General features: G+C 46.0%; 1 protein-coding gene across 3 annotated transcripts in view; it reads left to right on the top strand.

Annotated features, from left to right (window-relative positions):
• Positions 1-1,215: 1,215 nt before the first annotated feature.
• MRAS (muscle RAS oncogene homolog) overlaps positions 1,216-26,388 on the top strand; it is a 37,970-nt gene continuing 12,797 nt past the window's right edge. Inside the window, exons 1-3 of one of the 3 annotated variants that reach the window (XM_068195455.1) lie at positions 1,216-1,362; positions 1,604-1,783; positions 22,224-22,437. In XM_068195455.1, the coding sequence (XP_068051556.1) occupies positions 22,245-22,437 (193 nt within the window). In that variant the 5' untranslated portion in view covers positions 1,216-1,362; positions 1,604-1,783; positions 22,224-22,244. Of the gene's footprint in view, positions 1,363-1,415; positions 1,784-22,223; positions 22,438-26,388 lie in introns of those variants that run through there. The other 2 variants (XM_068195456.1, XM_068195454.1) reach the window with 2 other exon arrangements.

Here is a 26,388-nt window from a genome sequence, read left to right as displayed (position 1 = left end):
CTCTGCCTCTTACACGTGTGGGAAAGATAGCACGGAGGCTGTCTTGCTCCGTGCATGCCACAGCGCTGTGCCAGACTCCTTGGGTAGATGTTTCTGAGGACTGCTGGAGTGTATGGAATGCTAATTCAGCACAGGAGGAGAGCTGGGACTGCTCAATTGGGTTTAAGAACCATTTTGAGTTCCTGTACCTCTGCTTTGCACACCACCAGGGACATAAGCCTTGACCCAGCACGGTAAATCAGCAAGTGCCTAAACGTACCCCCTGAGATGCTGCAGGCACTTGGTCGGTACCTGAGCACCACCCAGGGTTGTGCCCAAGGTGCTTCTGTGGTGGGACACGTCCTTCCTGCCACGGATTATTCTCACACAGCCATTGCTAGCATCCTCTGTGAGGGCAGCATGTCATTAAGTGTGCGTAGGTGCGGGAGCAGAGCTTTTGCTGGTGTCAGGTGCAAGGTGTGAGGTGGCAAAGGAGCCCGCAGGTGACATGGGAAGCGCTGCTTTGGTTCTGCCTCCCAGTGCCAGCCAAGGGCACAAATGAGAGGTAAGAAAAGTAACCACTGCCCATGTGTGTTCCCCGAGTGCTATATAGGATGAGCTCTGGTGAATTAAACACGAATTCTGTTATTGGGATTAAAGTTGATGAGGCTTCCTCGTATTAAGTATGAATATATACGGGGGAGGGGGAGAAGGGGGTTGTGTGCGCATAGCAGCTGGTTCTCAAAGGCTCGGTGTGTGCCGTGTTCATGCGGCGTGAACGGCACTCGTAGCAGTCCGTGCCCTCCGGCTGCTGCCCCGTCCATCAGACAGAACCGCCGTTCACTGTCCTCCTCCTCATTTGCGGGCGGCTGCACAAACCCCGCGGCCGGAGGGTCGCCCCGCTCCCCTTCAGCCACAGCCCCGTGGGGCCCGCGGTGCCGGGCGGGGAGAGCGGCCCGAGCGGTTTAAGGTGCCGCCGCTGCCCCGCTCCGCTCCGCTCCACCTTAACGCGCGGCGGCGGCGGCGGACGGGCCCATTGCCGCGCCGGGGGTCGGCGGGCCCGGGCCCCCGGGAGCCGCGCGGCCGCCGCGCCCGCCGGACAGCGGCACCCACGCGCGGCCCAAGTGGCAAACGCGGCCGAGCCGCCGAGCCGCAGGTGACCGCGGGTCCCCGCACCGCCGCGAATCCCCCTCCGGCGGCGCCCGGGCCGGCCCCCGGCGGCGGGGCCGGGCTATTTATAGCAGCCGCCGCGGCGATATAAGGGATGGCGGGGCGCGGGCTGCGCTGCCGCGGCCGCCGGGGCCAGAGCGCGCGGGGGCCGCCGGCGCTGTCCGGCCGCGGGCGCCTCTGGGCGGGCGCTGAGGGCGTGGCCCCGCAGCCCGGGTGAGAGGGCGGGGAGCGGGCGCGGAGCGGGGCCGCTCCGTTCTGTGAGCGGGGCGGGGGGGACACGGCCAAGCAAACAATAACTCGGGTGCGTTCTGCCCGTCCGCCGCGGGGCGCGGGACGGCGCCGCGCACTTTCGGCGTTCCACGCGTGACAAGCCCGGGGGAGGGGCGGGACCGCCGTGACACCCGGCGGTAACCGCGGCGGGGCTTCCCCCTCCGCTTCTTTCCTCTCTCCACAGCGATTCCTGCTGAAATGCGGCGCCCCACGCTGGCATGAGCCCCCCCGTCGGGAGCAGCGCGCCCCGGGCACCGCCGCTTTCCCTGGCCGCAGCTCGGTGTCGGGAAGAAAGCGCTGTCGCCGACTGTCGCCGCGGAGCCGCCGCTCGCGGCAGCGCCGGACGCCGGGCGAGGGACGGACGGTACGAGCGCTCCGTGCGGCGGGTGGGCTGCGGGGCCCGGGTGCCCGCCCCGCCGAGAGCCGGGAAACGGGAATGTATGGCGCAGTGGTCGGAGCGCCGCGCGGTCCATGTCTTCTCCCGGGTGTGCGCTGAGGAGGGGGGTCGCTCTGAGTTACGAGGTGTAATGGAAGATCTTTGTAAGTTGAGGGTTTGTTGGATTTTGCTTTTGTCAGGGTTATTCCCCCCGCCACAGATTCAGAGCCACGGTAATACTTTACTTTCGTGCCCCGGGTGTGTTTGGATGTGATCTGGGTATGGTAAGGATTCTTATCTTACATTACAATTGCTCTTGGATCACTGAGTACTTTATATAAGCTTCCATAACTTTTGGAATGATAGAGATGCTATTTTACAGAGAAACGAGGAGAGGAGGCGGTACGGGTTTGGGTTTGTTGGTTGTTTTTTTGGTGGTTTTTTTTTTTCTGGTTTTACTTTACTTTTACTTTGCTTTTTTACTTTCTGCTTTAAGAAAACAAATTGAACCACAGGTAGGACAAGGATTTTTCAGACCTCGTGATTGGGATTGCTGGGGATTAGAAAGAAAACTTGTAGGTTTTTTGTTTGTTTATTTTCTTTAATCAATGGCTCAAGAGCCCTAGAAGCAACCCATAAAGCCCTACTTCCTAGACAGAGAAACTAAGATAGAGCCACGCTGGCTGCAAGCTGAGGAGCAAGCTAAGTGTTAGTCGTCGAGTGGATCAGTCGCAAGCATCCTGCACTCCTCCGCTCCAGTGAGCCTCCCTGTCGAGCTGATCACGTCGTGCATCAAAGTGGGACTTCGCACCGGCAGGTCGGAGAGGAGACAGGGCTTTTCTTAGAAGAGCAAAGCACACAGGGGAGCCCCGACCCCGGCGTGAGGCTTTTTCCCAGCACAGGGAACTGCAGCCCTTCAGCACTGTCAGCTGGCACTGATCTCCAGTAATGCCACAGAAATAGGAAGATCTAAGCCACCAACTCCTCAGGTAGCTTAAATCACCTAAGTTTGGATTTTGTCGGCAGGCTTAAAGGGATGCTATTTTCCGACTGGAAATGTTTATGTACGTCTTGCCTGGAAACTTGTTCATACAAGAGTTGATACTGACAAAAGTGAATCAGCTTTATAGTTGTATCAGCTATAGATGTGCTTTCTGAGTTTTCTGTCTGAAATTACCTGGTTAACTCAGGCTCTTTTTGCACAAAAGATATATTTCAAATGCCTAAAACTGTTATTTTTCTTTATGAATGGTACTTGTCTCTTGCTCTGAATCTGTTAAAACTCATTTGCAAAAAGAGGGTCTATTGAGAAAGACTAGGAGAAAGATAAGAGAAAGATCAAGGGGTATGGCAAGGAAATTATGAAGTAACAACTTTAAAGAAAAACTGTAGTAGAGCTTCAAACTGCCTAAGAGAGGTAAGATTTCTTTCTAGATATTTGAGTCTGAAAATACCAATGACAGCATCTCCTTAAAAATAATAGTGTATGTGGAAAATAGGTATGAATAGCTTCATATTGTAGTTCTGCATCAATTTGTCTTTCTTTGATTTTGTTCCTCCATTCCAGGAGCTATCCAATATGATAGAGTGTATACCCAGATTGCAGAGGGCCAAATACCCCACCAGCATCGCTCCTGAACCAGAACAGCTGCACTAGGGTCAGAGCTGGCCCAGCACCTCTTTTCAGAAATTATCTGAGAGGCAGTTCTATTTATTTATGTTTTTGGTGGGTATTTTCACAAGCTCAAAAATTTTTGCAGAGGTGCTAAGAATTGCAGAAACTAAACTTGCCTTCTTTGGGGGGAACTTTTGGAATGTGTCGCATTGGATGTTCTTTTCTTAACCTAGGACTGAGGCTAACACCGGGGAGGAACAACACTGTAGCAGAAGGTAGTTAGAGAGGACTTGCTTCCTTCTTCTCACAGATTTTTTTTGGCACTGGTGGAGAAATGGCATTTGGGGACTGGAAGGAGGAAGATGAGTCCTGCAGATGAGCTGGTGTTGTCATTGGCAAAGGCAATGTTAGGCAGGTGGATATAGGAAAACTGGATGTGATGATTCATTATTGTCATTGTGCTGGGGTTTCTTAGGTTCTTCTTCAACTGCAGTGTCCTGCCCCCAAGTCCTCCCTGGCCCATTAGCTGCACCGTGTGCTCCTAGTGGTGTTTCAGGGCTGAAACATTTGAGCAGAAACTACTCCCTTCTCTTTATTCTAGAAGCCTCCTTGAGCAAAACTGTTAAGCTTTATTCATTTCTGCCCTTTAATTTTTATCTTCCTTCCTTGGGTGTGAAGTCCTTTTTGTAGCTGGATTCAAGCCAAGGGCCTCTACCCACAGCTGCCAAGCCTGGCATCCCTACTGGCTCCAGGTGAGTCAGTTCATTAGGATGAATCAGTATGCCCTGTAAAAGTTTTAGGCTCCAGACTTCAGCTTGACCACTCTTAATAATTTGGTTTACCTGGTTTATTTGTCACTGCTTCAGCTAAGCTGTCACTTTTGGTGGCTCCTTGCTTCAGACTTGCTCAGCCTTTGGAGCCATGCAGGGCCTTCAGTCAGTGCCCCTACACTTTGTGGAGCTGCTTTTGCCTCAGCATTGTAACCTCTCCATGACCACTCATCCCTTTACCTCTCTTACCTGCACAGGGGGAGTTAGGAGGGATTGCACCTCAGCATGGGAATGTGCAGCTCTCAATGCAGGGAGTACTTCAGACTCTGGAGGTGGAGAATATGAACATGAATCCACAGGAATGAAGAGGGGAGTGTTTTTGCGTGGTGGAGGTGTTTGCATAAACTTTTACTGTCATAAATAAGTAGATCAGGAATCGGGGGACAGATTCAATGTGAAAAATAGGGAATTAATTTTCAGGCTTTCAAGGCAGGGCTGAGGAAGAGAATGGTGTTAAAAGATATGGAAATGTGCCTTGAAAGTAACCTTGCAAAGATGGATGACAATTTTGTTGTGTGAAGCACCCAAGTTTAACGAGGTATAAAGCAGGAGGCTTGGGAGGATTTGGTCCAAGTGAAAACAGAATGAGCGTGGGACTGGCAGATGGGAGGAACATTAGCCCACTCCTTGCTGGAGTTGTTGCTTCTTTCTCCTGTTGTTGCTTACTGGGGTGCTTGAGAGAAGATACTTACTGGGGTGGGGAGAATAGCCTTCCTGTTCTACTTGAATGTCACTGGCTGTATTTTTCTCTGTGGTGAAACAAAGTTCCGGTGCTCCAGTGGGTCGCATCATGAGTGTTTGTATCCAAAGTAAATCTAAAGCAACACCATCTACTTCAAAAACATCTGCAATAAGCCAAGACTGGCTCTGTCTGAACAGAGAGGAGAAATGAAGAGCTGTAACTTCAGATGCTGAATTTTTTTTTTGCATACTCTTTTTTCTTGAGATTTATGGCTGTTTTATTCTCTGTTTGAGAATGTAGTGGTGCAATTGCTGATCCGTGCATGTGTATGTGTGAGAAAATGTCAGTGGAGGAGTAATATATATGAAAATCTTGCATAGAGATAGAACAGACAGCCAGTTTGCCATTAGATAATGAAATAATGATTGAGGGAAGGGGTAGGGACAGGGTTGGGGGAGGTTAACAATATTTTTGAGTAGTTTGCTCTACTTATAGTACTCATTACTGACTTTCCTGCAATTCTACTGCTTCAGACGCTGCTTTTCCAGTGAGTGGTGCTTCATGTTGCACAGGCAGATAGGTCCCATCTGAGACACCAGCCCAATTGCTGGAGCTAGGGAAGGGTTGGGAAACTGCCCCCAAGTACTTTCTCTGTCACAACATGGCCAAAGGTAAGTAGGCTAAGGTCAGCAGCTCTTACAGGCACCAATGAACCTGCCTGTCACTGAGTCCACTTTTCTTCTTTCTAAAATGGAGTAGTAGAAATTATTTCTTTGTGGGGTGTGTTAAGAGCATAAATATAGCTGAGATAGTTCAGAAGGCATCTAAGTATCTGAGACAGTCTTGGGTGGGATTTCCCTTCCTGCTACTTCTCTTCTGGCCAGAATTGACCAGTAGAAATGGTCAGTGCTTGTACAATTTACATATTAATTTTTGGCTAAATTTTGTTAACCTTGGAATTTGTTTGACATTGATAGGCTCAAGACTAAAATCTTTAACTACTTTCTTGTACTTTCTTCTACTACAGAGCAGCTTAAAAAGTTCCTGGCACTCTTTCACCTTCTCCCAAATAACACAATGCCTGCCTTGCTTTCTCTTTGAGAAGATCTAATTCTGTAAAGAATGTTGTACCAAATATATAACTTTATGCAAGGTGGTAAAAATGGTTTATTCTTTCTTCATCCCAGCTCTTGACTGCATCTGCCTAGTTCTTGGTCTAGAGATAAAGGTCACTGAGGACTGCCTGGGGACTAATTTGCCTCTGAATGGTGACTTGTAATGATTCAGGTAATGGGCCAGACCACTGTTTTATATAGTGACTGGTGCTAGTCCACTGAAGTCCAGACAGCTGCTCCAAGTTTCTAGCATCTCCAGTGAAAACAAGTACAACATCAGCTTACAGCCAATTTACAGTAAACCTACTCCCTGGGCTGTGGGTTAACCTCCTTAAATGTCCCTTGTAGTCAGGTCTGTTACTCTTGTATGTGAAAATAAGTCTTGGTGTGCTTTCTGATTTACTGAAGTGTAAATAAACCAAGAAGGTTTTCATATTCAGGCTCTCTCATCAGCATATATTAGTAACGCTCATCAGCTTTTGACTGGAACTTTGATGGCATAATTACTCTGAAAGGGTAACATATTCAAAACTACCTGTGTGACTTTGGGAGTTAGATTCCTCAGAGTCTTAGTCATTATTTTAAAAAGGAATTAGCTTTTTAAGCTACACACACTCCTGGAAGTTTTAAGCAAAGGCTTCTGTTTATCTTGTCTTTAAAATGCCAGTTTCCAGGATGAGAGCAGCTGCTCTGCCACTCCACTTATTTCAGATATTAAATAAGAGTGTTGGAGAAACAATTAGAAAAATACTGTGGTAAATGAATTCTCATGGGTAATCTTACTAGAGAGTCCAAGAGGTAAAAATGTACTTTTCAGTCACCTGACAGCAGAATGGATATGGGCATGCATTTTCAGCTGTGTCTTTAGGACAGCTAAGAGGATGACAGATGTCTCAGCTGTTGTTGTAGACAAAGCAAAGCATGTATTTCTCTAGACAGGATTTGGTGCACTTAACTCACAGCTTGTGACTAGAACAGTTGAAGTTACTGGGGCAAACATGGTTATCAGCAGAAACAGATAAACTAAGAAAACAGTCTTGCATACTGTAATGTTTGTGTAGGTAAGATTTTAATTTGCTATCAGTCCTAGGGTTCTTTATGAGCAGTGATGGATTAGTCTTGATACTTGTGCAAGTTTTAAAGCATTCCTGTAACACTTGTAATGCAAAATCTATTTATTTTGCAACATACCTGTGAGATAGGGACCTGCTGTTTATCTCATTTGTACAGCTAGGGAACTGAAGTATTCAGTAAAGCTAAACACAGCATGAAGGATTGATCACACAAGAAAGTCTGCAGCAGGACAGACAGGAGGGTGCTCAAACAGTTTTAATTCCCATGAAAATCAACAAGCTCTGGTCCATGCTTTTCCCAGATTCTTCCTTGGTGCTTCTGAAGCAGCTTGTGGCATTTGGTTGGTTAGACAATGTGGGTTTGGCTTTTCTAAGAAAGCTCAAGCCTCGTGATGGAGGGAGGGAGGTGCTGTGTGTCTGGGAAAGATTAAGAGTGGGGAACATCCCCTAGCTAGAGATGGCTCCACCACCACTTCTTCAGTGAGTGGCTTCCCCAAGGCTGGCACAGGCTGCTTCTCAGCTAATGAAATTGTTCCTCTCTGGCAAATCCCTGCTCTGCTTGTGCCCAGAGCCAGCTCTGCTCCTCTTAATAAAATTGATATAAGTGGCTGGGTTGATGATGGAGCTTCCTGCCCAGCTCCATATCTGCTGCCACAGTGCTGAGTCCCTGTGCTGCCTGGTTTCCCTGATGGAGCAGAGCTTCCACTGCTCCATCTCAGCCATGTGAGGGTCACCAGTGTTTGGAGTTTGGTGAAGGAAGTTGTCCAAAGCTGTCAGGAGGAATTTTTTGTTACGGTTGCATGATGAACAGTAACAATATGAGTTTTATTGCTCAGAATGTATCCACATTTATAGGATGCTATATTTAAAAAGGAATAAAAATGAGTCATGGAGAGCTATGCTAATGCTAAGTATTTATGTCTACCTCTTGTGAGGCTGAAGGCAGTGGGAGTTGAGCAACATTCTTGTGAAGTGTCTAGAGGATTTACGGATCAAACTAAAGCCTGCTGAAGTCAGCTGTAAGTCATGCAGTGCCTTGCTCGGGGCCCATGTCATGTACTGTGTGTGGGTTACAGTGAAATATTCCTCTTGGGAAACCTGGGAGCGCTCAGTGCTTCCGACTTCCCTGGGCTCGGGCCGGAGCTTGACTTGCTCCCAGTGGTTATTACTCTGCCGCTGGAAAGTCACTCCTGGCTTGCTGCCAGGGCAGGAATGGTGCTGTGCCTCCCAGGCCATGCCTGCAGCACCATAGGGACGGGTACCTGTGCCCTGAGTGGGAGCAGGCAGAGTCTGGCATGTCTCAGCTTCTCCTGCAGTCCCAAGGAGATGTAGTGTCAGGGTCTGCTGTGGTACAAGCTGCTGGAGCTTTCCTTTCAGAGCTGGCTAGGGTCAGAGGGGTGCCAGGGTTCAGATGCTTTCACGTATGCCATGGCTTGACACTAATTCAGTTGGCTTCCACTTAATTATGAAGTGCAAATGTTGGAGTTTGTTTTATTTAAAAGTTCTTTAATGAAATTGCGATCTGATTGAGAGTGCCAGTGAATTCAGCTTTCCAAGCATCTGCTTGTCAGCATGCCTCAGCTCCTGTCACAGCTGTAGGAAGGACTGGGATCAGGATTTCAGTGGTGGGTGAGCCAACAATGGAGTATGGAGAGGGACTCTGTGAACAAACCCTGACAGCGCCATGTGTCCAAAAAATGCAGATTTGACAACAGCAAAAGGCTCCGTAGATCCTCTGTATAATCCACTTACTGAAAGGAGAAGGTTTTGAAGTGAGCAAAAAACAATTGTTAAAGTGAAATCTTCAGCTTTATTGGGCTTTATTATTTTGTTTTCATGTGATTTTTTTTTGTTTGTTTTTTCTTAAGAATTGCTCATATCAGTTTGAAAATGAATGTGTTTAATCTTCCTTTGATATAGTTTTGAGTAGTACACTATTGCAGCCTGTTCTGTTTTCCAGTGCAAGGAATGCTCTGGTTTATGGAAACAAATATTTGTTCATCTTGGAAATATAAGAGGGATTGAAAGGCTTTTGAATAGGGATCTGCTCTTTGCACTGCTGGAAGCACTAAGCCTCATGGTGAGCCTGATAGGCAATAGCTGGATCAAAGACCCACCCATTTCAGATTAAAAGGATATTAATGGACATAAGTGTAGTGGGAATCACAGCCACTTTTTTCTTGAACTTGCCTTCCCACTTAAAGAACTGCTAAAACACCACTGTAGCATGTCTTCAGGTACCTGTTGACTCCAAGAAAGCATTTAAAGGATTTTTTCCTGTAAACTTGTGATCTTGTGATACAAGCTCTTTGCCCATTGGTTGTTGAAACACTCACTCTGAAGGGGTACCAAATGACAAAAGTAACAGGATGCAGATGGAATTTAATCTCTTGGACACATCCAGAGCTGTAATCGGGTCTGTCATCTGTACTTGGCATACCCAGATAGCTCTTGAGTGGTCTGTGTAGACAGCTGGCAGTTGAGTAGAGATTGTGATCTTCAGAAAATAAGTAGCTGATGTCTTACGTAACACTTGCTATGGAAGTATTGGTGTCACCAGCCTACGTGCAGCGCTTGCTGGATGGGGAACGTATGTCTGTAAAGCAGGACTCTTTGGAAGAAGTTATTCAGTACCAAGCACTCAATCCCAGAAAGAGTCATAAGGGTATCCACAGAGCTTGTGCTGCAGGGTGATGAACTGGGAGGTGGGAGATCACTGAAGGAATCCCTTTGGCTCAGCAGTGCTGACTGCAGTTGTAGACTGAGGCTGGTTTGGTGGCTCTTGGTGTTTCGTAGGGACAAGAATCCCTAACTAACCTTGGAACAAGAGGAGACATGCCCCAGTGCTCTGGAAAAACCCTCAGCTGTTGTGAATTGTTTTTGTGCAACAGTGCAAGGTCAAACACTGGTGTTGTAGCTCTCAGAATAGTGCATGATCTTGCTGTTAAGGTACCTGCCTGCATCTGACACACCTGCCCTTGGAGATGAAGGCAGGTATTGCCTGAGCCCATTGTGTGCACTTCACCTGAAGAGACCTTGGTGCTAGCTGGGGATGGATCATAGCTTGGAATTTGAGCATCCAGAGGTTGTGATCAGCTGTAGAGACGAGGTGGACTTGAATAAGTGCTTGCAGAACTTCTCCAAGAAAATATTCTGTAGCTCAAGGGCAGAGTGCTTTGAGAGAAACTTCTGTTTCCTCCACATGCTGTGGATGCTTTCAGGTCTAATCTGCAAACAGGGAATATTTCAGGCATGAGGAACTGTGCAGACCATTTGCTTTTCTTGAGCTTTGGGCAGGTCCAAAGAGATACTGAATGCTCTGTTAAGATGCTCTGCTGGGCATCACTTCTGTGTATCCTGCAAAATAGCTCCACGAAGCACAAGGATGCTGACAAGCTGCTGCATCACCCTAGTCCTGTGAGCAGCAAGGGTTTTGTTATGTGAGATTTACTTGTGGAGTATTAAGTCTGTTTTCTAAAGTTTTACCTGGACCAAACGCCTGTGGAGCATGAAAAGGCTTTCATGTTAATCGGCAAAGTTAGCTAAGAGAATATATAATTCCTTATTCTTTTTGCAATGTAGCAAGCCTGTTTAATTAGGCAACTGGGATTTGAATTATTAAATAACAGAACAGTTTCAACCTACTTTTCTGTTGGTAAAGATCTCCAGCAACCCTGTTTTTATTCCATGGATTTTTAAATTGAGTTCCAGAAACTCTTTGAACCTCAGGAGGGTGACTTGCTGGATCCAGGAGGACAGAGAAATAGGACTCTTATTTTAAGGTCTCCTGAGCACAGCAAGTTACTCTCTGTTGTTTACATACCAGCCTCAAAAGAATATGGAAATAAATGCTAGGCTGTCAAAGCAAAGCAAAAAAATTGGTTTTTTGGGCATATCCTGTGTCGAAGCATCTGTTTGGTTTTGTGCAGCATAAGAATAAATCCTTCTACTGCACAAAACACTGGGAGCAGCTCTCTGATTTGGAGTAAAAGAGAATAGAGCAAAGCAACAGGAGCTGTAGTTCATGTGGGCTTGGGAAGACTGGTGAAGATGAACTGGCATAGCTGAGAGGTGAGAAGGGAGAAAGGGGAGTTGTCTTAGCCAGAGCAGTGAAGAACTGCTAAACTTGGGCAGTGTATTGGAGGTCTGCCACCTTCAAGGCAATGACAAAAGGGCTGAGGAAATGCCTGCTAGTGTCCATGGTTCCGGCAGACATGCCAGCAGCTCTGGGCAGGGTGTCCTCGTGGGCAGCAGGAGGCGAGGGACTTGCTGACAAAGCCACTTGGACCCAAAAAGCTCCTTAAATATCTCCCAACCTCAGGCTCTCCAAGCCCTTCTGACCCCAGGCTAATGTATTCTGGCTTCTGTTTGGGACTGGTGCACTTCAAAAGCCTTGTTGAGTGGAGGGGTGGGTGGAACTGGTGACCCAAAATACCATTTCCCCTTCCTAAGGCTGGGCGTATACCAAACTTGTGTCTCTGTGTGGTAAAAGAATATGAACCAAAAGTGCTGAGAGATGCAGTGGTTAAATTGAAACATGCTGTGGCAGGATGAAAGTAATCTTGTCCCTTACAAGGCCTTAATGCTTTGGGGATTTATTTATTTTATTTTTTTCAAGTGGCTGCCATCCATGCTGTCTCTATCTGTGATTTTAGTAGAGGTATTTTTATATGCAGACATGTGTCAAGATGCCATCAGGTTAAATCACCCCATGTTATATTATCACTCACTAGGTCAAAATAAAAAAACCAATATCTATAGTTGTGTTTTATTTAAAATTTTAAGTCTGAATCGTCATTGAAGGTGCTGAAGCATAAGAGGATAACTCCATGTAAAGGTCTGTGTCCTTGCAGAGAACCTTGCAGTACAAAGAAGGGTCAAATCCAAATTTTTTGCTGTTTCTGCGAGTCTGGTATGTAAAATATGATGCAAACGAGAGATTTGCCTGGATTGCCAAGACTAAGGCTAATCCATAATCTCTTTGCTTGGTGTTTAAAAATAATGGCACTGTACATACATAGGAATGGCATAAGAGATCTACCCTAAGGCGAGAGCAACATAAAGCTGCGCCCCGCTGGTTTTGAGAAGAGACCCTGGTGTCTCGACTTGGTTACACAACTTTGCAGCAGGGTAGCTGTACTTCAGAGCTGTGTGGTGGATGGAAATTAAAAATGGGTCTTATGGCAGAACCTAAACATCTCTTTGGAATTTCTCAGCCAAGAGAAATTTCTCAACCAATCTTTAGGAGATTAAATGTGTTTCCTTGCTCAGATTCTTCGGAGTTTCACACAGGAGAAGGAGAGCAGAGTAATTGAACCAAAGCAATGATTTGGAAGAGCTAATGAAGGACCAGGGATTCTTTTTTGAAGGTAGCTCTCGATTTACCTTAATAGTCTAGATGCAGAAACTTTGTCCAGTTACTTTGCTTTATTCGATTCATGCGTGGCCTTACCTGTGAAGTGACCCTTCCCACTGCTCAGGTAAAGCACAAGTTCTGTACACTTGAAGGAGCTCTGTACCACTCAGGTACAGCTGCAGTGTCCAGTGGCACTGTAGTACCACTCACAGTTAAGGAAAGGTGAGTGTGCTCCAGCCCCAGAAAATGACAAGCAGTGCGGTGATACCAGTGTTTAACTGATGCTTTATCCTCTTGTCCCATCCAAGGTCCTTACCTGCCCTGTTGCCAAGACTCAGTGGTGTGTTCAGTACCTGTATTGCTCTGTAGCCCAGCACATCTTCTCATTCCTCTGGGACAGCATCCCCTCAGGGAATCTGACTGTGCAATTTCTGCAAATCTGTCAGTGTCAGCCTGATAAGACATAAGGAGGCATCATATTGGGTGTGGAGTGCTTAGTACCTTGAAAGCTGACTTCTGAAATGAGTATAACCAAGTGTGGTGTGTTTCTCCCATGTGAAAACAGTTTATAGGGCAAAAGCAGATGTTATTGTTTAGTGTGTGTGAAAGATGCTTTGTGGTAGAAGTGGGTGTGCCTCTCTTCTCCTTTAACTGGCAAGAGAATCTGCTGTTGCTTTCTTCTTTTCCATTTTTTTTCTCTGCACAATGGTAATTGAGATTTGAGGGGGTTTATCTTTCCCTGAAATTGTGGGTGAATTTCTGATGTGATTGCACAGTGTAGTGGTGGTTGGAGCCCTGCTGTTGCCTTGTTCATCAGAGCTGCTTCACGAGAGTGCAGAACACTTTTGAGGTATGATTTCCCATCACATGCTAATCCAGTGAAGTGCTGTAGATTTGCTTGCTGGCACTGTTTAAATCCATAATGCAGCACCACCTGCCAAACCACGGGGCATAATGGAAGTGTTAATGAATGTACATATATACCCTCCCACATGGCTGCAAGTTGAATGACTTAAAAGTCAAGGCAGAGAATTTAGGCCGAGTGTAGAAGGAACCAGAATTAGGGTATCCTGATGCAGATCTCTGCTGAAACTGGGGAGTGAGGGGTGGCCACAGGGGGTGTAAAGTTGGGTCAGCTGACTTACAGGGTGCTTTCAAAGATGTGTTGATTTTCAGCTGCTGCTCTATGGATTCATCCAGTCGTGACACCTGAGATGGTACTTGGGCATTCAACAACAAAGTGCAGGTACTGAGCAGCACCAGCTGAGGCCCTGGTACCTCTCTTCTGAGGGGTATTCTCATGGGATGCTTCTCTCCAGTGCTGGCAGGGTGAAGGCACTTGATAGGAGAGTGGACTTGAGTCATACAAGGGTAAACTGTTCCTCACTGGTGCTTTGGCCAGTTTCCCACTGGTTTGAGTGTCAAGGTGTGTGCTTGCCACCAGGATGGCTTGTCCAGGCTGGCACAGAGTGGAAGGACAATAGCAGGGAAAGAGCTAAAGAGGGACAGCCAAGGTGTTTGCCAAAGAGAGGGGCTAGGAAGAGGCAGCAGGGCTGGCTTGGCACATGGCTGGGATGCTGGCAGTGTATGTGCACCCTGTCCTCAGGCAGGTTCATTGGAAAGCTGTGGCTTTGCAAAACCCTGCATCATGATGTGTGAGGCAGAGGAGGGGCCTGTGCATCCACTCCTCATCCCTGTACCCAGCACCAACTTCTGCCCACCCTCCTCTTTGAGACAAGCAGTTGGATTTGCCAAGTATGGAGTCAGCTCCCCAGCATGCTGTTCGTAAATAAGAGGCTTATGCTCTTGGCAGACACTGTAATGAGCCTGGAAAAAATTACTGTTATGGGTCCTGGCCCAGTGATGATATCTTGGAGTCTTCCAAGTGACAGAGTAATGACATGGACCTGGGAAATGCCTGGAATAGCCTTCCACACAGTTCTGGGATTTAGCGTCATTAGATTCTAAGTAAAATAGGCCATGTGCCTATTTGGGTAAATTTGGGAGGTAGCTGTTCTTTCCTCTTCTGAAGTCCATGCTGGTGAAGCTCTACTAAATCTCCAGCATTACAGAGCAGCATACTCTCTGTTCTTCTGTACCTGTAAGTGAGTATTAGATGTGTTGTAGGGAACCGGGACAGCTGTCCTTGATCCAAGACCCTGGGGAAATTTATAGAGAGCCCTTCAAGCCTGCCCTGTGCCTTGGGGTGTAGAGCTATTGCAGAAACATCAGTGCTGCCCCACAGCTCACAGATAATTTCTGGGAATCTTGTGATGCAAAGTGAACAGGCAATGTGTCTTTTTTCCCAGAGGATATGTACAACAATAGTCTTTTTGCCTAGGAAGGACATAGACATGAGTCAAGCTTTGGAAAAAGATTTGCAGGTAGAGGACAGATTTTGTAAATAGCCTGGAGATCCCTACTCTCCTCACTTTCCTTCATCTGTCCCTTGGACTTAGTAGGATTCACCCATCCCCTAGTGGAAATGCTATTACCAGGGAACTTCACAGCCTTCAGCTCTTTGCAGCTGTCTAAGAGATGCAAAGTGTGTTTGCCAGGAGGGAAGGGAGTCTTTAAAAAGCCATTTACATCCTGAAAGACATCCGGTAGCAACACTGGAGATGTAAAAAGCATTAAATACTGAATTGAGCCTGACTGGAAGACAAACGTGGAGCCAATTACATTGATTGATTTGCAGGAGGGTGACTGGAATGAGGTGGCCCTGTACCCTTTCTATCCATTAATCATCTCCAAAGCATCCATAGGTGCCATGAAGTCTGTGCCTTGGCACAGCCATGTGTGGACACCATGGTGCCCATAAGGCTGCAGGGCAATGACCCTTCAAGGAGCTGGGCAGAGGGGTGGATGCACCCCTTGTTTTGGCAGGGGCTTTGGGACTGATGTGGGGAAGGCAGGGTGGAGCAGTGATGAGGTCCATGCTGGGCAGTCCTTGGTGCTGCTTAGGATCCCCTCACAGCTCCATGATGCAGCACAGGAATTTGTTGCCTGGACCACTTCCACCTGCCCAGGGTCATGCTGGTTGAGGCCAGGAGGGCTGTGCCATGCACATCTGGTGTGCCATGCACATCTGGCTGCATTGCCAGCATCAGGGCCGCATGCAGGCAGCAGAACATCTGGGCTGCAAACAGGACATTGCTGAAGTATTGGGCTGTTGCTTCAGTAACCTCACTGAGGACTATTAAGAGCAGCAAAACCACCCAGGGCAGTGAATTTGGGGTCTTTTCTATTGGTGTGTCAGCAGGCTGGGATGTTTAGGAGGGAAGCTGCCCATTTCCAGGGATTGTGCGAGCAGGAAGGGCAGCTATTGGAATTCGAAGCCGCTTCCTCCACTAAATTTGTTCTTGCTGTGTTATCTCTGCCTGGGCAGGGCAGGGGAACATCTTGGCAATCTGCTTTTTTGCTACAGTATGTTTAGGTCAGCTTCATTGGTTCCATGATAACATAGGAGAGGCCTTCCTGGCCTCACTAGCAAAGAATTTGCAATAGTAATACAGGAATCTGTCATCCCCTAATGCCTCCTGAGAGTTTTGGAAATAAATGAATAAGGAAAGGAATGGTGGATTTAAACACACAAGAAGTAATGGAAGCAAGAGTAGCTGAGACAGGCCCCAGATACTGAGTAGGATGCTCTCATTTCATACCTTGGTAGAAGGCTTGGATCATCCTTCAGTGGACACCCCTAAACTGGCAGCAATACAGTTGCATTTGAGGTCTTAGAGATAAAGGAATGGATCTTGTGTAGATGCTTTCTGGTTGTATAACTGGATTCTTCTACAGAACTGGTAGTGGCAGAGCTGTAACTACAAATGGCCCAAATCTGACTGAAGTATTGTTTTTAATAATAATGAAAAAAAAAAAAATCTGGCATCTGCACCTCACTGTTGGCTTGTCAAAGTGACAGAACTCTCATTACATATTTTGAAAAGGGCACTACATCACCGAGGGAAACAGGCTGAAGTTTAATGGAGTTGTTGTGGGAGGTGGAGGAGGAGTTGGGAGAGTGAAGCAGAGTTGGTTTTGGATGACATTTGTCAGTGTGATTGACTCATGCTATGCTGCACTTACATACAGATTGGGACACCGACCAGCGCGTGCTTCCCAGTAAAAACAAGTGAGTCCCTGAACCCAGGCTGGCCACGGAAAGCTGCTGCTCAGTTCTACAGCAAGGGCTCCCCCTTACATCACTTAGGGATCCGCAGAGGGGGAAGGTGGGGGGGCTGCCTACTACCTAAGCCATTTCCAGTGACGTGGCTTTTTATTATTATTATTTGCTCAGGCTATAATTCTGTGTTTCCTGAAATAACTACCAAGTATTCATCAGGCAGCTCCTGCCTTTAGCTGCCTTTTGTGTGAATCTCAAGTGCTTCATTACTCCCCCGGTGCGCTTTCTTTCTCTTACAGTAAATCTGAGCAGCATCTGTGTGGTGGGGGAGGTGATGCAATTTTGGGTTGAAAGGGAGAAAAGGTCTGGCTGGCACAGGAAGCCAGTGGGCAGTTCAGGGAACACAACACTTGGGGTACAGCGTCTTTTTGCACAGGAGGAGAATTGATGAGGCCACTTCCAGGACCCACACTTACATCTCACATTCAAAGCCCAGCCAGTTGCAGCTCTATATTGCTTGGTAGAGGATTTTATTTTTAAACTACAGTTGGTTTCAGGCTTTCTTTTTTTTCCTCCCTTTTAGTAGCCATCTGATAGTGCTTTGATCACTAGGCCAAAAGGAAATGCCTGTAATTTCCTGTGCAGGTCTTACCAGGTGCTGGGCTCCATCAGATCCGGAAGCTGATGGGAGCTGGGAACACCTGTTAGAATCTGCCTTCTTAGAAATCCTCAGAGACTTGAAATTTCACTTGTGTTTTGAAAAACCGTAATGCCAGAGCTACAAAGGGCATCAGACTCTGGCTTCCCACATGACATATCTGTTCCATGCTGACTTCCCACTGAAGACTGGAACACAGTCCAGCTTTTGTTCAGTGTGTCCTTTCAGAGGCATTGACTGGGAAGGAAATCTGACAGACTGGAGAAAACTTGGCTAAGAGTTAATCATCTTTATTTAATAATAATTGGCAGGTTTTTCTCATACACCTACAAGTCCTTTGGCACTTGGCAGCTTGGGACATAGTCATGCCTACTTGAGGGAGAAATTCCTGAAGTTCATTCAGTCCTGGTCAGCATGACTCAAGGGAAGCAGCAGCCTCCTAAAGGGGCATGTCCTGTCTTTCAAGGATTCTTAGTAGTTCCCAGCCCAAGGGATTGCCTTCAACACATCAGGCTGAACTATTTTGGTACCTGGCTAGCGTCTCTGGGTGTGTCGTGGTGGTTGTGTGGCTGCAGCCAGCAGTCTGCAAGAGGAACAGAGCGGGAAGTGTTCAGATTTTGCAGAGTTTCAGCCCTGCAGGCACTGCGTGGAGCTGCTAATGCTTACAAAGTGGCTGGGTAAAAGGGTGTAATCGAGTCAGCTGTGGGTCGAGGAAGAGTCCTTAATTGCAACTGTAGGAGTAGTTGGCAGCCTTGGTGGCTGATAGTCTTCCTCAGGTGAGATTGGTGTCCTCAGGTATGCAGAGCTCTGTCAGGCCATGGGTGAGAAGCCATGGACGAAAACAAGCTGATGATAGGAAAATTGCCTTGGCCATGGGTTGATGGAATCATCAGCATCCGTGCTTGTACATTAGTAGGTGCTAAATCATGGCCTGTTGCTGAGGTGGACATCGGCTCCCTAAGGCTGTCTGCTTTGGAGAGCTGCAGCAGAGGAGGAGGGAGCTTGGTAGTTCCCACACAGGCCCTGCTGTAGCTTTTCCTGGAGGTTTCATAACAGAATTAAGCAATTTGTGTTGCATGTTGCCATGGAGACTGTAAATCACTGTCATGCTGGTCTTCCCAGTCAGGGAGCCGGTGTCTTTAATTGCACTAACCTCCCCTACAAATCCAGGGCTTGGTTCTCAGCTTGCTGACCTTCTGTAAAGGCTTTGCCCTGGGAGCTCAGCCTCCAGGACAGCAGAGCAGAAACCAGGGAGAGGGGTGCCAGCACATTAAATATCAGCTATCTGGGGTCCATTTTAATTTTTATTATTGTCTTATGTGGCCACAACTCTGCTCAGGAGCTGTGCTCGGACCCACTTGCATTCAGGGCAAGTTTTGTAATGAGGTTGGGGATTAAATACACTACTTACATTTTGTGGGCCAGTCATACAAACTAAGATGAATTTGGTGTTTTTATGTTACTTGGCTGCTCCAAGGGGATAGCTCAGCCCTTCCACTCCACCTCCATGTCCAGACAGGTAAATGGGGTTTTATGCAGTTTATTCTGCCTCCTAAAAGAAAATATTTTTTGCTGAGAAGGCTCAGCTTCAGTGACACCCTTGGACCAATGTTTATTTTTTTCTTCCTATCCACCTACCCCAGAAGTAGCCACACTTCTGACTGTCTCAGCATTACTGTCTTGTGCTGTCAGGCCACCAGTCTTGCCAGTGTGTATGAAGGTGGTTGTATAAGTCAGTCTCCTTCCAGTGACTAAACCAGAGCCCTGACGGCATTTGTCAGCGTAGGGTATGGATCTTTCTCTTGGCTCCTTCAAAATAAACAACTATATAAATTGTAAGATCATTATCATCAGACCTTATTAGTGTATTACCACATGCTGCTTTGTATTCAGACAATAGATAAAAACATTTGTGCTTCACTTTTCTCAGTCAGATCTACAGCAAACATGCTTATTCTTGCTCCCATCTGAGGAGGACTGTGTCAGTACTCTTGCCAAAAACACATGAAAATTAGCCCAAGTCTTTTGCACTTGCCTGTAGCTTTGTGTACCTTTGGGAGAGCATTTCCAGGAAATGATATATGTTGTTTGAAAGGTTTGAATCATGAGCTGGTTAAGTTCATAATCTTGTCAAGGCATGAGTTGTCTTCGTGCTTTGGTTATCAGGGCAGATGGAGGGGTAGAGGGACTGAAGTGCTTGACTTTCCGAAGGTTTTCATTATGTAGGTGCATGGCTGAAGCATGGGATCTGCCATCTCAGTAGAAAGAGGAGTGTTTCCTTGAGTAGCAGAAACATCCAAACTTGCTGCCTTTTGACACTCTGAAGTTTTCATTTGCTGTGCTAGCATCACCTAAAACACAGGGAATTGTGCTCAACAAGCCAGCCTACAGTTCTTGACTTTTTTTTTTAATAGTTTTTTCAGTTCAGTTCTTGCTGTTTTCCCCAGGCGATGTAACACTCAGTCTGGTGGTTCAGACACACAGCATGACCAAACTTCTGGAAACAACGGGAAGCAAATGCCCTGATTCAGCCGATAAGCATGCTGGGCAGAGACACAGTTTGTACAATGGGCTAAACATTATCCTAGCACTTTGGGGAGCATTTCATGCAAGATAAGCTTGAGGCTTTTTAGGAGCGGGTTAAAGGGCTGGCACAAAATGTCAGTAAAAATGTAATGCTTGTTGCCAAGCAGCCACTTGTGGTTTTGTGAGGAGGTCAGAAATCGTGCACAAATGGAATATGTTTTTCACATCCACAGACTGTCCCCCGCCATGTCAGTAACAATCAGTCTTTCATTCTGCCTGGCTGGAGCTGTTCTGCTGTGTAAAGAAAGATGGGTGAAATCTTGGCCATGAGCAGAGCAAAATATTGTCATTAAATGTGTTGGAAGGAGGGGCAGAGCTTTAGCCAGGGCCAGTCAAAAAGCCTGTGAGGATCATCTGACCCAAGAAGGATTACACTGAAATAAAACTTGGTCTTTTAAGCAAAAAGAAGGTATTTAATTGAAATTTATAGGTTTTTCTGCAGCCCAGCCTGCTGTGTATTGATGTGTGGTTTCATAAATATGAGAAAGTGACTTACTCAAAAATAGGGCTAAGAAACTTTTCCTTGGGTTTTTTGTGAGGAAATGCAGTAAGACCATTTGAAATCTCAGCTGGTTTGATCTTCTCCCCATCCAGCAGGTGTTGCTTGCAGTGGAAATTCTTGCTATTCTCAAGAATTTCCTCCAAAGGTGGTTTAGAAACAAGCAGACTTGATCACGCTTCTTGCTCGGAAAATGTTGGCTGGTCTCAACTTGGACAAGAGGCCTTTGCTGTTCTTAGACTCAACAATCTCATCCTCTGTCTCCTTATGGGATTTTCTTTTTAGAGGTGGTATGGGGTCTCCAGTGTACTGAAAGAACATGAGACCCCCAAATTTGCCAGGTCAAAAGTGCTTTTATGATTCAATATTTTGGATTAAACTGAAGTAATGATTATGGAGAAAGAGACTAGAGAAATCAGAAACTAACCTGGATTATGGGATTATGTTCTTGTGTTTTGACAAGAACACAGTCAGCTTCTGTGGCTCAGAGCACATCAGACTGGCTTAGTGAGAATAAAAAAGTTAAAATTGTCTTTTTAATGAAAAAGAAATCCCTAGAGTTATTGGGAAAGCCTCCAAAAGCTTGTGTGGGTTGGTGGGATTCAGGTTGGGAGCCAACAGTTTATGGAGGTTCCCTCAGAGCAGTCCTGGTCCCGCCTCAGTGCTGACCCCAGCCAGCACCTGCAGCCCAAAGGGCACCAGCAAAACCAGAATGTCTGGGAGCAGATGCCTGCAGAAAGTGTCACTACAGCTGCTGCTGCACTGAACAGTATTTTCAAGAAAACCAATACCAAGAAAATCAACTGCCTTGTCTTCAGCCTTATCATTATAATGGATTTTTTAAAATTTTCTCTTTAAGTGTGTTAAAGACCTCCCAGAAAATGCAACGGTCATTTTGATCTGGGAGATGGCCACCTGTTTCCTCTGTGATCTGAGTCAGTATTACTGCTGCCCAAGGGTGGGTGGAGGACACTTACATGCACAGAACCTCCTGTCTGCCTTCTCCTTAAATGATCAGTCTCTGCTGCTGAGTGTTGAAATGGGCCAGTCAGCAATGGCTGCCTCTTCTCTCCTTTCCACATACCTGTGCTGTTGCCCAGGTTCAGCCAGGGAATTTTTTTCATCTTTCTTTTAGGAGGCAGCTCTGAGGTGAGGGGAGTAGTGTGACCATGCTGCTCTCTAGGCTGTGTCACAGCCACAGGCACCAGCCTTCCTGCCACAGCAGGGTTGAGGTTTTAAAAGAAAAAAAAAAAAAGGCAAAACAAAAACCAACTGTTGTTCCTGGCCTTCTGCCGTCTTGTTTTTATTTCTCAAAATTGAAAGAGAGAGAAGAAAGCAGCTAAGTGCATTTTTGTCTATTGGCAGAGCCATGCTTGGACCTTTATTTCCAGTTTTATCCATCACCAGCAGTTCTGCCTGCAGATCTGGCCCTAGGATGTAACATACCATTTAATGTTTGCTATACCTTGGGTTAAGCAGTGAGGAATAGCACAACTCTGACTTATCAATGGGATTTGGTCACTGGCAACAGGAAACTGCTGGGAGCTTGATAGGTGCACTGAGGCAAGGTGATTTTTGTCATTGCTGTGTGGACCCAGCCCCTGTAGGAAAGATATTTAGTGGCATAGGTGTTGCATGTGCATTTGGTGACAATTAGCAATGCTTGCAGACAAACAAGGTGCAGTGGTGGAGATGTCTGCACTTGTAAGTGCTGGGTCTGAGTTGGAGCAGAGCTGTTGGGAAGGGTTGGTGCTGCTGCTCCTTTCCAGAAGGATTCTGGATGTCAGAGCTGCCTTCATTCTCACTTCTTAGGCAGGAGGTAAAAGCTGCCTTGTGCATATTGCCCTCTTGTCATTGCTGCTGAGTGATTGGAGATGATCTCTTTCTCCAGCAGGTTTGGCACACTGGAAGCATGGCTACAAGTGCCGTTCCCAGCGAAAACCTCCCCACATACAAGCTGGTGGTTGTCGGAGATGGTGGTGTGGGGAAGAGTGCTCTCACTATTCAGTTTTTCCAGAAGATTTTTGTGCCAGACTATGACCCAACTATTGAAGACTCCTACCTGAAGCACACAGAAATCGATGGGCAGTGGGCAATTCTTGATGGTAAGCAAGCTACTCTCATGATCCCCTTTCCCTTCTAGCCGAGCACAATTGCAAATAGACCTCAGTGTCCCGCACAGCATGTAGTGTCTCTGTCCCTCCTGCTCTGCTGTGGGCTGGCAGGATCTGGAGCTGCAGTGCATGGTCTGCAGCTGGTCTCCAGCAAAGCTTCTGCTTCCAGTTGCAGTGGTTCCAGTTCTGCACAAAAATGTTTCTTGCAGGCCTGTGAAAACCTACAGATTCTCATTGACATTTGGAGTAGGCTTCTGCAGCCGGTGAATTCCAGCACTGCCAGGTGGCTATTGCTAAAGATACTTCACTGAGGTTGAGCTCATCCCCTGGGAAATAACAGTGAGTGGGTAACTGAGTGAGGGTTATAACCAGAAAGAACATTTAATCAAAACTGCTGTCCACTGACAGTGAACAGTCATTACAGCTTTTAAATCCAGTCATTCAGGGTGATGTTTTCACATTCAATTACCTGTTTCATTTAAATATTGGTAGGAGATCGGAGCCTGGAGATCAAAGATCTGTTGTAACCAAGTTTTCAGTTCTTTGAAGAAAAAAAAACTGCCTTTTTTTTTTTTTAACAAAACAACAACAGTGAAACACACAGACAAAAAAAAAAAAAAAAAAACAAAAAAAACCCCCAAAACCAACCACCTTGATTAGCAGGTGAGGAGAAAGCCCTGTATTACATAAAGCTGCAGCTTGTTCATTTGTGCTGCATGAGGCAGACTAACCACAGCTACAAAGGGAATCTTGCTCTTAAATGTTATAAGTTTTGTTTTGCTTTATAGAATAATTAGGTAATACGTAAATGCAAGCCAGGTATTTTGTGCCTTAATTACCCAAGTTCATGTATGTGGCCACTAACATAACTGCACTAATTTTAGCCTCACTTGTGCCAAATTCTACCTCCACCCTCTTGCCACCAAGGTGCTCAAGATCTTTGATGTCTCTGCATAAGTGTCACTGGTGTGTGGGGACTGAAAGCTGGGGGATTGTCAGGAGTGGTGGAATATGGATGCTGGTGGGGTTTGCTGTGAAGACTTTTAGCTTGGTCTGAAACCTGAGATCTTAGTTGCACTCTTATGGATTTATCAGATATAATTTAGTGAGTACAAATGGCCACAAAGTCCTTAAAAGAACAGCTTTCATTCAATATTAAACAAAACCAGCAAACAATAAAGCAAGTTAGTCTTGCCAACTTTTGTTCATTTGAATATGATAGTAGTTGATATGAGGCAGTATTTGTGAAATTGGTGTTGAAATGTCTCTTCTTGTCATCTGCATTAGAGATATCTGCTCCCAATTAACCATCTCAAAATGTATACATGCACCTTTATTTTTTAAATTGCAGTCCTGTATAAAAGAGAAATCCAGTCCTGCTGTAAATGAAATTCATTATTTTGAGTCCACAATCCAGCCCTCTAAAATGAGTGACCTTTATCTTCACTGGTGTGCCTCATGTTCTGATATATATATATATATACACCAGCTGCTGTACCTGTTGATGTTGGCTGAAACAGCCTTGGCTTTGCAAATTATTGAAAAGTAGAAAAGGCATCTTTTACTGAATATTTGGAATTTTTGTTTAGACAAAAAAAAACCCCACAAAACAAAAACAACCCAACCAAACCTGATTCAAGTGGGAGTGGTGAAAGAAATTATTTTCCAACAAGCAGAAACTTAACCCTTTGTTTTAACAAAAAAGCCTTTCTTTTGCTCAGATGGAGCTTAATGGCTGAACTTGGGCTGGACTGAATTCAGCTGTGGCCTTGAATGGCATGTTGGGAATCCCTGACTTCCAGGGCTTGTGTGCCCACAGATGCTTCACAGCCAGAGAAGTGAAACTGCAGCTGCTTCTCTTTCCTATCGCTTGAGATTTTGAACAATCGCAGTTTTGGAAGAAAGGCAATATTCTTGCCTGAAAAAGTACGTGGCCCTTTTCCATCTGCCCAGAAGAAACAGGGCACCAGGACTGACTAACACTCGTGTCATTTGCCTCATCACTCTGTCACAGGCTTTGGATCTAGGCCATTCTCAGAGGTCACCATATCCTGGGACAGCTGCTCTTGCTGTGGCTGCATGAATCACTTACAGTATAAAATTAGGGACAAACATGATAGGTAGGGTAAAGATGCATCATGATAAATCCTAGACTTTCCAGTTGTTCTTTATGACCAAAGCCTTTACAAGCTGAGGTTTCATGCAGTGCTTAGTGGGCAGAAGCAGCTGCCCACCCCCAAAATAGGAACTAGTTTTGGAACACGAACAACCAAATAAGGCTATAGCATGAGGGGCTCTGTAAGTTTTGAAATTTTCAGAAAGAGTTATTATTTTTAAAAAACCAAATACGTAGACATCCAACAACTTTTTGAAAAAGGGAAACAGCCCACCCTTTTCCAGGCTTTTGCCTGAGCAGTTCTGTACAAAACATCTCGAGCATTTTGTAACTGCACCAGCATTATGTTGTAAAAAAACCCTTCTGCTAGGCAGTTTGCATAAAGCATTTGGCTTCCCTCCATGAAGACCTTCACCCACATTTATTCAACAGCACTAACTGCCTGCATTATGAAATGTTTGACTTGCATTTTTTTCTTTTGCTGAAATCTCTCAATGAAAGTAGGCTGAAATGGAATAGGGTTTTATTTTAGATATTGGAGCAAAAATTACATTTAAAATCTTCTTTTACCTGTTTGTTCTTTGGCTTGGGCACATCTCTGTTTTTCTCACCAAGAGTTGTCTGTGTTCCCTGCCTCCCAAAAGACTGTGGGACCTATGATTGTTGTGTTCATGTTCCACACTACACAAAACCACTTTGTTGTTGACCTTATGCCAGCTTTAGAAGACCATCAGCGCAGTGTTTGGAAGACAAGTGCTGTAGAGTGGAAGAGGGCACTTAACCTGAATCAAAGATGTGCAGGCAATTTGTGGCTAGCCCATTTTTTGGTTGCTGCCACTCTAATGAGGCTTTAGGGCCAGCCTCCAATTCTCTGCATATATTATCTTGGTTTATTCCCTTCTGGTAGTGCTGAAATCAGCACAGTGCTGTGCTCAGTGAAATGCACATAGGTGTTGTACAGACATGAGGTCAGAATTAAGTGGGGGCCGGGGTTAATCTGCTTTGATTAGCTCTTGCTCCAGTTGCATTGCTGTGATTAATTTTGCACACTCCTTTCTGTGTGCAGGCTAACTTAGTAAGTAGCAGAGCATTTCTTGCGGTGTGGCTGCAAAATGCCAGTCTGGAATTATTAATCTGGGCATGAAGCCAAAAATGGAATACCTTAATATGGCAAAAAGTTCCCTGTGGTTCAGAATTCCTTATGGCTCATACATCACACAGAGATAAAAAGATGGCAAGCAAAGGGAGATGAAGAGATGACCACAAGCACATGGCCTGGTCTTGCTGGGGAATTGGGCTGAACTCTTAGTTGTCAGTAGGGCTGTGACTATTGGTATGAGCCAAACAAAGAATTGTGTTGGATGAAAAGAAGCTGTGGTCTCCCTTCTCTTCCCTTTCCTTTCCCTGGTTTGATTTTGATGAAACTCTTAAAGCCTAGAAGTTGTTTCTCTGCTCCTGAGCTTCAGTTTCCCTTGTAGTTCTCTTCCCAAGACCTCCTCCCAATCCTGGGGGACCCTTGTGCTGGGCTGGACCTGCACAGCCTAGTGTGCACCCCTGTGCAGTCACACCAAGCTCTATTCCTTCCCCCACACTCTTATCTGCCCTTCCACCTGTCTATCCCTTTAATCCCTTTTTGTTGAGGGTTTTTGCTGCTAGTCATCCCTGGGCACAGTGTCTGCTTTTCTTCTGGGGAAACTTGAGATCAATTCAGCCATGAGGCCAGAGGGAGATCAAAGGTCACTTCAGATTTGCAGGCAGAAGGGTTGGTTTGTGGCTCGCTTCCTTCTCATTATTGTTAATTTAGAGTAGCATCACTGATAGCATTA

This window comes from Anomalospiza imberbis, chromosome 7 (assembly GCF_031753505.1).
Source record: "Anomalospiza imberbis isolate Cuckoo-Finch-1a 21T00152 chromosome 7, ASM3175350v1, whole genome shotgun sequence".
NCBI lineage: Eukaryota > Metazoa > Chordata > Aves > Passeriformes > Viduidae > Anomalospiza > Anomalospiza imberbis.
Note: the sequence above shows the minus strand (reverse complement) of the source record. Positions and strands in the feature narration are given on the sequence as shown.